The sequence below is a fragment of the Scyliorhinus torazame genome, chromosome 1 (genome assembly GCF_047496885.1).
Source record: "Scyliorhinus torazame isolate Kashiwa2021f chromosome 1, sScyTor2.1, whole genome shotgun sequence".
NCBI classification, from domain to species: Eukaryota; Metazoa; Chordata; class Chondrichthyes; order Carcharhiniformes; family Scyliorhinidae; genus Scyliorhinus; species Scyliorhinus torazame.
In genome coordinates, this window is record NC_092707.1 from 26,434,609 (window position 1) to 26,450,137 (window position 15,529).

Genomic DNA, 15,529 nt, shown 5'->3' on the forward strand with positions numbered 1-15,529 from the left:
CCTCTTGCGCAATGTTACACAAACCCAGCATGTGCCACCTCTGATTCTTCTTCTCTGCGGCTACAACAAAGAATAACATCACCCAAAGAGCCAGGGTCATCGCTGGGACGCAGAAGGGTTCACCCACCGAGTGTTAGGGTTCTGCTAACTGGCAGCTTTGTTGTGGTAATCTGCACCGTGGCTAAACATCTCAGTACCCTTTCATACAACACATTCCTAATATTAGATCTTGCCAACGATTTGCTGGTGTGGCTCACATGTCTTCAGGAACACAGCGCATATTCCAAATTAGGCAACAGAACATTATTTGTCCGGATTTCTCAGGAGCGACCAAGTGTTAGAGATCTCCATCAGGTCACCCCTCAACCTAGTTCATTCCTCATCACTCCAGGCCAAACAGGGATATGAACTATAAACGTTTCAGAGGAACTCCATGAGTGTGGGCTCCAAATCCCCATCTGCCGGACGGTCAGATTTTACCAGAGCAACCAGCCGAGAGCTTCTTCCAAACGGGAGGATCCACGGGAGTCAGCACAGAGAAAGGAGCAAAAGGAAACCCAGGCAAAGACACAGTACAGTGACTGGCGCATTGCCCTGGGGTGGTGAATGGTGTGGTTAGACAGGGCAAATAACACAGAAGATTACGGTTAAAACTTCAATTTTAGTGTGACAAATAAAGAAAGGATTTTAAACTCAGCTGCTTTTATTTTTATTCTTTCATGAGAGGTGGTTGCCCATCTCTCATTGCCCTTGGGTGGCTTGCTCGACCATTTCAAAGCAATTGAGAATCAACCACACTGCCAGGGGCCTGGAGTCACCTGTAGGCCAGACCAGGTAAGGACAGCAGTGTGGTGTTCTTTGTGATTCTGTTTTCAGGATGGATGTCGTAGTGTTCACAAAAACCACAGAAGATAAGTTCATTAATGAAGCTAACTTTTATTTACACTACTTAAATTAACTCAACCACTTACTCCTATAATAAACAATAATTATAGTAATCTACTCGCCACTAACACTAGTCTCCACACTCTAACTCTAACTGTACTCCATCCTGTCGAGATCTCTCCTCTGCATTCTGATCCAGCCTCCCCTCTCCCAGAAGCCTGAAAGTCAGTGCTTTATATAGTACTGCACCTAGCTCCATCCGGTGGTTAATTGTAACATGACATTAACTCTTTTTATACTGAACATTTCTATAATGTCACAGGCAGGTTTCCTTCCCGAAATGACATCAGTGAACCAGATGTTCCAGACAATCAGTGAACCAGACAATCGACGAGGTTTTCATGGTCACCACTACTGACTGTGGAGTGGCTTTTAATTTCACGTTTTATTAATTGAAATTGAATTCCTCCAGCTACTGTGGTGGGATTTGAACCGGTGTCCCCAGAGCATTAGCCTAGTCCTTCGGATTGCGAGGCCAAGGACAATACCATCTCCCCACCAAGAGGCCTATCTCAAGGCCTATCTATATTGTAAAATATGGAAAATCTACCGTGCGGTCTACGGACAGAATATCCACTTTCTTAAACGGAAAGCTTGTTATAAGCCCAAGGCCTGTTGCAGATAGCATCTTAGGATCAGTGGTGCCAATTGCCCTCAAGCCTGGCTTGGGCACATTAATTGTATGGGTGCTGACTCACGCTGGCCGGTATGGGTGTTGACTCACACTGGGACACTCGTGTCACCTGAAAGTGGCACCTGCTTCTGTATTCCCTTCTGTTTGTGCTTCTCCGCAGAGGCAGGCTGAACAAACACTGAGTTAAGTAACCAGGTAGAGGGCAAAGCTTTACATCCGAATCACACCGGGAGCACTTCAACAGGTCCATTGACTTCGACGGGACCATAAAATCCCGCCCGCATAAAATCCCGCCCATGAACTGGGAAACAGCTCTATTTCAGCTGGTTATATTTATTTAATTCGAATCAGTGTGATCAATCTGTAAATGAAAGAATCCATCACACTGGTGATCGACTGTTTCACTTAAACAAAGTGGCTTTTAATTGTTCTCCAGCATTTTGAATCTTTCACGTTGGCAAAAAACTCTCACATCGATTTGAAAACCCATGTCCATTTGCCTCAGTGTTTTACAAGCCAGAAAGAGATCTAGATTTTCCGCAACTCCAGACCCATCACAGTAATATGGATGGTGAAGTTAGTGTTCATTCCTGCTTGTGCTGCTAAACCTTGTAACTGGTGATTCATTACAGAAATTGCGAGTGAGCAGTACTTCAGGAAGCAAAGCACTGTACACACCCCTGTCAGCATCAACGGGGCCGAGGTGGAGATGGTTAGCAGTTTCAAATTCCGAGGGGTGCACATCTCCAAAAATCTGTCCTGGTCCACCCACGTCGACGCTACCACCAAGAAAGCACAACAGCACCTATACTTCCTCAGGAAACTAAGGAAATTCGGCATGTCCACATTAACCCTTACCACCTTTCACAGATGCACCATAGAAAGCATCCTATCGGGCTGCATCACAGCCTGGTATGGCAACTGCTCAGCCCAGGACCGCAAGAAACTTCAGAGAGTCGTGAACACCACCCAGTCCATCACACGAACCTGCCTCCCATCCATTGACTCCATCTACACCTCCCGCTGCCTGGGGAAAGCGGGCAGCATAATCAAAGATCCCTCCCACCCGGCTTACTCACTCTTCCAACTTCTTCCATCGGGCAGGAGATACAGAAGTTTGAGAACATGCACAAACAGACTCAAAAACAGCTTCTTCCCCACTGTCACCAGACTCCTAAATGCCCCTCTTATGGACTGACCTCATTAACACTACACCCTGTATGCTTCAAACGATGCTGGTGCTTATGTAGTTACATTGTATATGTTGTGTTGCCCTATTATGTATTTTCTTTTATTCCCTTTTCTTCTCATGTACTTAATGATCTGTTGAGCTGCTCACAGAAAAATACTTTTCACTGTACCTCGGTACACGGGACAATAAACAAATCCAATCCAAGAGAGATCAGAGCGTATAGTCTGGACTGAGAAAAGGTCACTGCCCATCAGGCTCACAGTGAAGAAGGGCGCAAGAAAATATGGAAACTTCATAATGCTAACAAAAAAGCAAAAAGAAACAAACTTGCCTTGCCCTCAAGTAGGTCAGCGTTCTCCCGGACCTCGTTACGTTCCCGATGGGATTTCTCCAACTTCTTGCGCAGTGCGCCAACCTCTTCCTAGATGCGTAAACACATCACATTAGGACGAACACAAGGACATCCTCTATTACAGGGAGAGTGAGGTAAATTAAATCTCTTTTTTTGACTTCAAAGTGATGGACCTGGCGATGACAAACTGGAACAAATGGTCAACCCTTTGTAGCAGACTTTCTAATCCATGGGATTACCCAGAGAGTAGTGAGAATGTGGAACTCACTTATACAAGGGGAAGTGTTTTTCGGAGGGTGGAGCTTTCCACCCCACCACTTGATGATTCAGTGGGGAATTCATCCCTGCCAATCACAGCAGCCCCACAGCCATTTAACGAGGAGCGTTAATTGGCTGGGGACAGGACTTCCGTCGCTTCCTCAGAGTGCTGTCAGCTAACCAGATTAGCCGTGGCCAAAGAGCAGTGGCCAGGACTAGGACTACAAGCAGTCTGTGGACTCTTTAAGTCTTGGCGTCCAGGATCAACTAAATGTGGGGGGGGTCTCACAGCAGGGAGGGGAGGTGAAGTGAAACCATGGAGTGAGGGTGCGGAGAAGGTGCTAGGAATCTTGATGGAGCGGCTGGAGGGGTTAGGCAGACATTTGGAGCGGGGACCCGATGTGGATAGGGGGCCCTTAAGGATGGTGCCTCTCCTGTCCTGCCCCTGTTGCGAGCTGCACGGCCCACCGGCCTTCCTCCCTGCCCCCGGAACTTCTCCCACTTTCCCCAAAACAGAAGCAACCCTTAAGTGGGCAAGTATTGCGGACAGGCCAGGGGCGAGCAGGAAGGTGGTGGGAAGGCCATCCGGGGACTATTCCGGGCACCCCCTACCACCAAATGCACCTGTGGGAGGACCATAAAATTCTGCCCAAGGAGTAATCGAGGCAAATAAGAAAGATCCTTTGAAGGAATGCTAAATAAACACATGTCGGAGAACAGAAGGATGTGTTAATGGTGTGAGATGAATGCGGTTGGGGAAGTTCGAATGAAGCATAAACACCAGCAGAAAGCTGTTGGCTGAATGACCTGAATCTTTGTAAAGGTTTAAGTGCAATTTCCAGAGATTGGGACAATTCTGGTGGCTGAGCGATATATGGAAGTAACTTCAACTTGTGACAGCTGAATGAAGCAAAACAAAGTACTTTAAGATTAGTGGAACAATGAAATAATTTCTTCCAACTGGATTGCTCCCTCTTTATATCACCAGCAATACAATTCTTTAGGTTCGCAGGTTGACTAGAAAATAAATAGTTCTATTAATCTAACAAAGTAAATCGACAGCATTTTTCTGGCTAACCTAAAGCACAGATTCCAAGCACTGGTTGTGTGTCATGGTCTATCAATGAATTTGCTGTTACCATTCAGTGAGTTGCCCCAGTGGACATTGAAAAGGTCAAGCACATCCCACTAATAGATTGAAACTGGATATATTGCAAAACTGGCTTTCTCTGGAAGTGTATTTAATATTCCAGCGTTCTATTAAATGATCTCATAGAATCATAGAATTTACAGTGCAGAAGGAGGCCATTCGGCCCATCGACTCTGCACCAGCCCTTGGAAAGAGCACCCCATTTCAGCCCACACCTCCAACCTGTTCCTGTTACCCAGTCACCCCACCTAACCTTTTTGGACACTGAGGGCAATTTATCATGGCCAATCCACCTAACCTGCACTTCTTTGGACTGTGGGAGGAAACCGGAGCACCCGGAGGAAACCCACGCACACACGGGGAGGACGTGCAGACTCCGCACAGACAGTGACCAAGCCAGGAATCGAACCTGGGACCCTGGAGCTGTGAAGCAACAGTGCTAACCACTGTGCTACCGTGCTGCTCTGAGGCACATTCTTTCACGTCAAACAAGAAATTTGGGGTTGAGGGAGGGTTTGCATATGCAGAAAGGTCACTGAGCGCAAACACACCTCTTTGACTCGGAGATTTTCATCCACCAAGTTAATGTTAAGCATCGGGCGGATACTGGACATCAGTTGCCACCACTGCCACTGGCGGATCTTCCAGTATGATCTGATGTTCTTCTGAATGCAGCAAAGAGCTAAACGCTGGGTCTGGAGAAAGGGAAAAGCCACCATAGTTAACACGTTCAACACGGAGAGTCCAGGCTATTTCTTAAAGGGAAAATACAGATGCCATGAAGTTCGGCCCTGTGTCTGAAATTTACACTTCATTTCCTCGCCATTAAGTAAGCATAACAGCTGTAGGCTGTGGGCCATTACAAGCACCAATGCACGAGGCGTGAGAGTTTACCTTCATCTTCTTGAACTGTTGTCGCCCTAAGAATCCCTGGCACGCAGCTTGTATCAAAATCAAATTTCGTCCAATCAGCTTCTCGCGCTGTTTCTCCAACCGGGGGACGACTCCAGCTTTGAAGAAGACCTGGAAACCAATCCACATTCAAATGTTAGCCGATTGGTTCTTCCATTTCATTCAATGATTCAGTTTCAGAGAACTACATTTATTTTCAGGAATGGTTTCTTTCCTTAAAAGATAATTCTTCTGGGTTTACCAGGAGGCAGACCAACATGCAGATGGGGTCGGAAGAGGTCGGGCGAGAGGGGGCTCGTGCAAACTTCAATAACAGCATGGGCCCAATTGGGCTGAATGGCTTGTTTCTGTTCTGTAACCTGTATGTTTGATAAAGAATAACGTGACTTTGTTTGTATTACATCTAATCCAAGTGCACTTACGAGGAACAGGAGTAGGCCACTTAGCCCCTTGGGTTTGTTCCGATATTCAATAAGCTCATCATTAATCTGTAACCTAACTGTGGTGGTATGTATTAGGGGTATTATGGTGCCCTGTGATGCCGAGAGGCTATTGGTGGATAGACGCTGGGTCCCGATTGGATGAGCCGCCTACTGGCTCCACCCAGCAAGATGGAGTATAAGAGCCCGGATTCTCCCAGCAGCCGCATTCTGTAACTGTGCTGCTGGGGAACAAGTCTGCGTAATAAAGCCATCGATTGACTCCTTCTCATCTCGTCTCGTGAGTGATTAATTGTGCGACAATTTATTACACAGACTTTAAAGGACATGGAGCTCCGAATCACTCCAGAGTGTCTGCGAATCAGCCCCCACGCAGCAACTTCAGCGGCCACTTTTAAACACTGGTTAGCGTATTTTGAAGGATACCTCTGAACGGCCACCTGCATACCTGCAGAAGACCAGAAAATGCTGGTCCTGTATTCCAGGGGTGAGCCCGGAAATCTACACTCTCATAGAAGACGCGGACGATTACCAGGCGGCGCTCGCCATACTGAGAGGACTCTATGTTCGGCCCGTCAACCAGGTTTACGCACGCCACCAGCTTGCGACAAGATGGCAAATCCCCGTGGAATTGCTGGACAAATTCTACAGCGCGCTGCTGATACTGGGGAGAAATCGCAACTGCCCACCGGTTCCAGCTAATGAACATACGGAGCTACTGATTCGGGATGCTTTCGTGGCAGGTGTGCTTTCATCCCAAATTCACCAGCGATTGCTGGAAAGAGATTCACTCGGCCTCAAGGAGGCACGGGCCCTCGCTGCCTCGTTCGATGTGGCATCGCAGAATGCCCGTGCCCACGCCCCCGACCGCGCGGCAGCCCCTTGGGCACCGTGGACCCCCGTCACGACCGAAGCCCCGGCACTCCCCGCTTCCCCGCAGGCCTGCGCTGCCAGAGCGACAGATCACCCGGGTGGACCCCGCTGCTACTTTTGTGGGCAAGCAAAACACCCCCCGACTGCACTGCCCGGCCCGCTCAGCCCTCTGTAAAGGGTGAGGCAAAAAGGGGCACGTTGTAGCAGTGTGCCAGGCCCGGGGGGGTCGCCACAATCTCCGGGCGAGAACCAGGACCCCAACCTCAACCCCCCCCCCAACGATCCATGTGCGGCCACCGGGCGCCGCCATCTTGGGCCCCGGACTCCATGCGGGAGGGATGGACGCCGCCATTTTGTGCTCCTCCGGTCACGTGCGATCAATGGGCGGCGCCATCTTATCCACCCCCGACCGTGTGTGACCGTGGACGCCGCCAGCTTGGCTGATGGCTAAGGACCCCGGAATGGACGGCCCCACAACGCCTGAGGAAAACGCCCCGATGCAGCAACTGCCACTGGCATCGGTGACCCTGGACCAGTCGCGGCCCCGAACGCTCCAAACGGCAACAACGACGGTATTCATAAACGGGTATGAGACGCCCTGCCTGATCGACTCTGGGAGCACAGAGAGTTTTATACATCCCAATACGGTAAGACACTGTTCCCTTCCGATCCACCCGAGTAATCAAAAAAAAATTCTGGCGGCAGGGTCCCATTCTGTAGAGATTAAAGGGTTCTGCATCGCGAACCTCACGGTGCAGGGGAGAGAGTTCAAGAACTACCGGCTTTACGTCCTCCCCCACCTCTGCGCTGCCACACTCCTGGGGTTGGATTTTCAGTGCAACCTCCAGAGTTTAACGTTTAAATTCGGCGGCCCTACATCCCCACTCACTATCTGCAGCCTCGCGACCCTCAAGGTCGACCCGCCTTCCCTGTTTGTGAACCAACCCCGGATTGTAAACCAGTCGCCACTAGGAGCAGACGGTACAGTACCAAGGACCGAACCTTTATCCGGTCAGAAGTTCAGTGGCTGCTGAGGGAAGGCATACAGCATTAGTCCCTGGAGAGCTCAGGTGGTAGTTGTAAAGACCGGGGAGAAGCAGAGGATGGTCATAGACTATATTCAAACCATCAATAGGTACATGCAGCTGGATGCGTACCCTCTCCCCCGCATATCCGACATGGTCAATCGGATTGCACAGTGCAAGGTCTTTTCCACGGTGGACCTTAAGTCCGCCTATCACCAGCTCCCCATCCGCCCGAGCGACCGCAAATACACTGCTTTTGAAGCAGATGGGCGGCTCTATTACTTTCTAAGGGTTTCATTCGGCGTCACTAACGGGGTCTCGGTCTTCCAACGGGAGATGGACCGAATGGTTGACCGGTACGGTTTGCGGGCCACGTTTCCGTACCTCGATAACGTCACCATCTGCGGCCACGACCAGCAGGACCACGACGCTAACCTCCGCAAATTCCTCCAGACAACAGGAGAAATGCGTGTTTAGCACCGACTGTCTAGCCATCCCCGGCTACACAGTGCGAAATGGAGTTATAGGCCCAGACCCTGAACACATGCGCCCCCTCATGGAGTTCCCCCTCCCTCACTGCTCTAAGGCCCTGAAACGCTGCCTGGGCTTTTTCTCTTATTACGCCCAGTGGGTCCCCAACTACGCGGACAAGGCCCGTCTGCTAATTCAGTCCACGGCCTTTCCCCTGTCGACAGAGGCCCGCCAGGCCTTCAGCCGCATCAAAGCAGATATCGCAAAAGCCACGATGCACGCGATCGATGAGTCCCTCCCCTTCCAAGTCGAGAGCTCTGGCGGCCACCCTCAACCAAGCGGGCAGACCCGTGGCCTTTTTTGCACGCACCCTCCACGCTTCAGAAATCCGCCACTCCTCAGTAGAAAAGGAGGCCCAGGCCATAGTGGAAGCTGTGCGACATTGGAGGCATTACCTGGCCGGTAGGAGATTTACTCTCCTCACTGACCAACGGTCGGTTGCCTTCATGTTCGATAATGCACAGCGGGGCAAGATCAAGAACGACAAGATCTTGCGGTGGAGGATCGAACTCTCCACCTATAACTATGAGATCTTGTATCGTCCCGGAAAGCTGAACGAGCATTCTGATGCCCTATGCCGCGGCACATGTGCCAACGCACAAGTGGACCGTCTCCACGAGGACTTCTGCCCCCCGGGGGTCACTCGGTTCTATCACTTCGTAAAGACCCGCAACCTGCCCTACTCCATCGAGGAGGTCAGGACAGCCACCAGGAACTGCCAAATCTGCACAGAGTGCAAGCCGCATTTCTACAGGCCAGATACAGCGCACCTGATAAAGGCTTCCCGTCCCTTTGAGCGCCTCAGTCTGGACTTCAAAGGCCCCCTCCCCTCCACCGGTCGCAACATGTACTTCCTGAACGTGATTATACTTCCGGTTCCCTTTCGCCATCCCCTGCCCCGACATGACCGCGGCCACGGTCATTAGAGCCCTCGGCACCATCTTTACACTGTTCGGTTTCCCCGCCTACAAACGTAGCAAAAGGGGGTCCTCCTTTATGAGCGACGAACTGCGTCAATTCCTGCTCAGCAAGTGCATCGCCTCGAGCAGGACGACCAGTTACAACCCCCGGGGGAACGGTCAGGTAGAGAGGGAGAACGGAACGGTCTGGAAGACCGTCCTGCTGGCCCTACAGTCCAGAGGTCTCCCAGTTTCCCGCTGGCAGGAAGTCCTCCTGGACGCCCTCCACTCCATCCGGTCGCTGCTCTGTACAACAATGAATCAAACACCTCACGAACGCCTCCTTGTCTTCCCTAGGAAGTCCTCCTCCGGAACGTCACTTCCGACCCGGCTGGCAGCCCCGGGACCCATCCTGCTCCGAAAGCATCGTACCCGTTGGTCGAGAGGGTTCATCTCCTCCACGCGAACCCTCAATATGCGCAATATCCCGACGGCCGACAGGACACGGTCTCCCTGCGGGACCTGGCGCCCGCCGGAGCTCCACACACACCCCCAACACCAATCACCCCCTCCCTCCCACCGGCGCACCCCACAGCCGCCCCCTCCGGAGCTCCACACACCCCCCCCCCCCCAACACCAATCACACCCTCCCTCCCACCGGCGCACCCCACAGCCGCCCCCTCCGGAGCTCCACACATCCCCCCCCCCCCAACACCAATCACACCCTCCCTCCCACCGGCGCACCCCACAGCAGCCCCCTTCCCGGGTGGATCGGTCCTTCCCCCGGTCTCGCCTAGGGGTAGTGGAGCAGGAAGAGGCATCGCTACGCTCCCAGAGACGACGGTGCCCGAACCAGCTCCTGCATCACCACCAGGGCTGAGACGATCGGTGAGGACGACCAGGGCACCCATTCGACTCATCGAATCCGTATAACAAAGCAAGAAATGCCTCTGTAAATAATTCAGTTGCCCAGTAAAAGTGGCATTGTAAATAGTACTGGTAGTGGATATCGGAGCATAGCCGCCGTGTTAGCGGCATCCTAGGTACCGACTCTGTAAACCCCTACCACCATACGGCCCACTACCCCCGCCGGGTTCCTTTTTAACAAGGGGTGAATGTGGTGGTATGTATACGGTACCCTGAGATGCCGAGAGGCTATTGGTGGATAGACGCTGGTTCCCGATTGGATCAGCCGCCGACTGGCTCCACCCAGTAAGGCGGAGTATAAGTGCCCGGGTTCTCCCAGCAGCCGCATTCTGTAACTGTGCTGCTGGGGAACAAGTCTGCGTAATAAAGCCATTGATTGACTCCTTCTCATCTCGTCTCGTGAGCCATTGATTGTGCTACACTAACATATACTCGTCTTTTCTCTAATCCTTTAATTTATTTGTTGAGTGTGAGACTATCAGAGAGCCAAGCACTAGCATTGGAGTTCATTAAGTTCAGCTTCAGATTTAGCCAGCGAACACTCCTTGACAATGTTAGCCATTGTTTGGACAGCACCACGGTGGCGGCCACGATGGTCTTGGTGACCCCAATGACGCTGGTTGACTGCACAGAGAACCTTGGTCAGTCCAGGAATGGTTTAGGAGGACCCACTGTCGCTGTGGGAGATCAAAGCTGGGTCGATGAGCAGTTGGGCCGACGATGGGAGAATGGATTCCGGTGGATGATTTTTTCTTGCCAGTCTTCCTGCCATAACTCCTCAGCCGTTACTCCCTGACATGGTGTGTTTAACCATCTGGGGAGGCATGAGAAAAGGTGTACTTCTGTGGGTTGAGGAGGTCTTTGAATAACGGCAGGCATGGATTACAGTAGAGTGGTCATTACCCTCCTGATGTTGGTGGGGCTTGTGGGTATGGGGAAGGAGGGGACGAATGGTGGGGGGTGGGAATGCAGGGGCAATGTTACTCAAAACTGAGGGCCGAGGGGTGAGTTAGTCAAAGAGTATCCGTGCCAATGCACACATCATGTTGAATCACACATCAATAGGTTTGGTGTGGACAGATTGGTACCATGATGGGGTCCAGTATTCTGAAGCTGGTACGGCATAGCAAGAACAGAGGTTCTTGGGGTCGTGGCCTGCGATCACCGTGAGGTACTGGTCAGTTTACTCAGGAGGTAATTGCGGGTGTCTTGATGAGGAGCTATCAAGATGTCACCTAGATAAACAGAGTGGGGATCGTGGTTCAGTCTCTAGTCCCCTCAATTCGCTCTGAGCACTTAATTGTGAAGATGGAATGTGTTAGGTTCGGTCTTAGGTGCCATGTCTCGCAGTGGTCCATCAGTTTTGTGATCAGCGGTTATGGGGAGAAGGCAGGAGAATGGGGATGAGAAAATATCAGCCATGATTGAATGGCGGAGCAGACTCGATGGGCCGAGTAGCCTAATTCTGCTCCTATGACTTATGGTGATATCATTGTTCAGTGTGTCTTCCAGAGCAGGGAATGAACCAGCATTCCCATTCCCACCTTGCCTTCATCTGGAAAATATCCCGCCTGTAAACTGAATTCAAAAAGTCTGCACTCGATAAACCCTGGTGTCACAGAATCAAAATGGCCAGCAATATATCCCTTTACACTTCTAATTAACAAAAATCAAACAATTTCGGTTTTTAAATTAGTAATTGATCTTTATCACTTGTTATGTGGGGACTAAAATGTCAAACTTCTATCCTCCTATGTATGTCGATCACAATTCAGAATTAATTGTTTCACAAGTTGCGGTTGGTTGTCAAGCGGATGAACTTTAATCTGTGCTTCTAAACACAAAGAGAGACATTTTGATTTAGCTGGTTGTGTAACATGAGTCAGATTAGCAAACCAGTAACTGATCTTACATCTCTCCATACTTCAGCACTCCCCAATCTCACTGAATTATTTTCCCAATCGCGAACCTTATATACTGAGAGGATTTCCCAGGGGGAGGTGCAGTCCAGTGAACTGTTTACCTCCTGTACCCCTCATCCTTTCCTTCCCATCTGCTCCACTCTCCTAATTTTCCTTGCCCACCTCTCTCCTCTGCTTCCCTTCCTCTCCTGTCTTCCCTATGCCCACCCCATCCTTCTCCACATTCCTGTTCTGTCTCCCTATTCCAAACTTGTCTCCTCTCTCTCGCTCTCTACTCATTCCTTCACTTCTTGCTCTCCACTTGGCCTCAAATCTTCCTCCTCCTCCCAGAAACATAAGTTCCATTAGTCCCTGGTTTCGTGCCCGTTACAGAGATGTCATCGTATGAGCTGCCAGGCAATGTTTTTAAGAAAACAAGCTATTAAAATGGCTGCCGCAAATCATGTGACCTTTGACATTTGATTTACAAAGAGTACCACGTCTCGAGCAAACACCTGATTAAATATGGACATTCAAAGCTCTCCAGGGCCTTCACACATCTCTTTGTTTAAGGATGGGCCATACAAAATAGTCGATGGAGTTTTCCTGATTGTCTGTTTCCATGTATCATGGTGAGCTAAAGGGAAAATGGAGACTCAATTGTTGGGAAATGAATGGCCACATGATTGAGGCAGTAAGAAAACAAATGCAAAGAAATGCAAAATGCTGCAGAAGTTGGAATTCTGAAATAAGAAAGTGTTGGATAAACTCAGCAGGTCTGGCAGCATCTGCGGAGGGAGACAGTCAATGCCTCTGATCTAAATGGCCCTCCAACAGAACTGAAGCAAGGTCGACACTGTGGTAGTCACCACTAGCAGTATTATATGTATTACGGTAAGACACGTATAATAGAGGTAAATCCCTGCCTGCTGGCTCCGCCCAGTAGGCGACGTATAAATGTGTGTGCGCCCTGGTGCTGCAGCCATTCTGGTGGCAGCTACATGAGGCACAACATCTTTGCTCAATAAAGCCTCGATTATTCCACTACTCTCGTCTTTGTGGTAATTGCTAGTGCATCAGACAAATACAGAATAATATAGTTGGAAAGGGGGTGGAGAAGGTGGGGCAGAATAGAAGACCAGGGATAGGTCGAGGCAAAGGAGATGTGGACGAATGTTTCACGGACATAAGACAAAGGGGAGAGTTCATGGCGCCATAAGAACATAAGAACTAGGAGCAGGAGTAGTCCATCTGGCCCCTCGAGCCTGCTCCACCATTCAATGAGATCATGGCTGATCTTTTGTGGACTCAGCTCCACTTTCCGGCCCGAGCACCATAACCCTTAATCCCTTTATTCTTCAAAACACTATCTATCTTTATCTTAAAAACATTCAATGAAGGAGCCTCTATTGCTTCACTGGGCCAGGAATTCCATAGATTCACAACCCTTTGGGTGAAGAAGTTCCTCCTAAACTCAGTCCTAAATCTACTTCCCCTTATTTTGAGGCTATGCCCCCTAGTTCTGCTTTCACCCACCAGTGGAAACAACCTGCCCGCATCTATCCTATCTATTCCCTTCATAATTTTATATGTTTCTATAAGATCCCCCCTCATCCTTCTAAATTCCAACGAGTACAGTCCCAGTCTACTCAACCTCTCCTCGTAATCCAACCCCTTCAGCTCTGGGATTAACCGAGTGAATCTCCTCTGCACACCCTCCAGTGCCAGTACGTCCTTTCTCAAGTAAGGAGACCAAAACTGAACACAATACTCCAGGTGTGGCCTCACTAACACCTTATACAGTTGCAGCATAACCTCCCTAGTCTTAAACTCCATCCCTCTAGCAATGAAGGACAAAATTCCATTTGCCTTCTTAATCACCTGTTGCACCTGAAAACCAACTTTTTGCGACTCATGCACCAGCACACCCAGGTCTCTCTGCACAGCAGCAGGATGAAGAGTGCGAATGGCGGCAAAAGGTGAGAAATCAGAATATATTACTGGGAACAACTAAACAGGAAGGGACAGGTGGCAAAACAAATGCGCTCTGCCCATGATATCTACCCTCTAATACTGCAGGACTGAAATATATTCAAATTGGACTGGACAGCCCATGTTAAATGCCACAGGCCATCGACTAGTGACTCAGAAATATCAGAATGTGACCAGACTGCACAGTGTAATACTGGAGGGTAGCAATTCTAGACAGCTTACCAACTATAATTCCCAACTTTTGGTTTCCTTTTCCTTTGTTTTATTGGCCTGATTTTGCGGTTGCAATAACTGTGAAACTATCATCCTCACTCGGGTTACAATAGTCAAATTGATGGAAATCTCTGGCAAACACAGAAATCAAACATAGAAACATAGAAAATAGGAGCAGGAGGACGCCAGTCGGCCCTTCGAGCCTGCTCCGCCATTCCTTACGATCATGTCTTATCACCCAGCTCAGTAGCCTAATCCTGCTTTCCCCCCTTAGCCTTTGATCCCTTTCGCCCTAAGTGCTATTCCTAACTGCTCACTGCCCTGCCATCGGTTGCGCTGTAGGAATACCCATGGGCGGAAATCATTTGAAATCACCTGTCAATTGGCATGAATTTCCATTTTGAGCTGTTTAATTCACCGTAAAGAACGCTGCAAAAAGTGAAGCTGTGTTGAGTAAGGTGTTGCTGGGTTTTTAATGATGTACTGAGTTCATAACTACTGCAGGACAATCCTGCTGGTTCCTGTAACTGGCGCAGTCCATGAAGGCAGCTCCCCACCACCTTCTCAAAGGCAACGAGGGATGGGCAATAGATGCAGACCTCGCCAGCGACGCCCACATCTCAAGAATACATTTTTTTTAAAAAAATGTTTTAAAGAGATTACCGCTTTGGAATCGAAGCTCGTCGGGAATCACACTTAAGTTTCAAACATACAAGTGAGTTTGGCCTTTGCTATACATACCCGACTCCGTCCCATTGTAAAACTGTGCTTCTCCAAATCCAACAAGCTAAGAAGTTCTTCTGTAGCCTGGAAAATAAATCAGCCATTCAATTTATGTTTGCTGACAAATACTTTGCCACATTTATCAAAGAGACGGGACCTCAATTTATTAGGTTATGGATTCCCTTCCTAATCGAGGCTTTAATGCAGTTCTGGGGATCAGTGGTATCGGAGGCTCTCAGAGGCGATGTTAAACTGTGGCCTCTTCTTCCATCACAGCTGGACATAGACGAGTTTGCCTGGAGTCCTGGCACCATTCACCTCCTGAGCAACAGCACCAGAGTCAGCTCATTTGTTCCAGTTCTGTTTATGGGGCCTTGCTGTTAACCAAATTTGCCACATCTAGTATGAGTGACCACACTTCAAATAGGAATTCTTTGATTGTGAGTTATTTTGGGAGCTCATGTAATAGTATCCCTGTCTCTGAGCTAGAATCTCCGGGTTGAAGTCCCACTTCAGGACTTGGTGCCCGTGGAAGGTGAATTCATAAGGTGGCCAAACAGGT

The 15,529-nt window shown here is 49.6% G+C and overlaps 1 protein-coding gene across 4 annotated transcripts in view; it reads right to left on the reverse strand.

Annotated features, from left to right (window-relative positions):
- Positions 1-15,529, reverse strand: part of LOC140391704 (unconventional myosin-XVIIIb-like) — a 546,871-nt gene that overhangs the window by 249,113 nt on the left and 282,229 nt on the right. For all 4 annotated transcript variants that reach the window (XM_072476590.1, XM_072476756.1, XM_072476499.1 and 1 more), the window contains 4 exons: positions 14,986-15,051; positions 5,426-5,554; positions 5,083-5,226; positions 3,103-3,192 (listed from right to left, as the gene is read on the reverse strand). In XM_072476590.1, the coding sequence (XP_072332691.1) occupies positions 3,103-3,192; positions 5,083-5,226; positions 5,426-5,554; positions 14,986-15,051 (429 nt within the window). The remainder of the gene's footprint in view (positions 1-3,102; positions 3,193-5,082; positions 5,227-5,425; positions 5,555-14,985; positions 15,052-15,529) is intronic.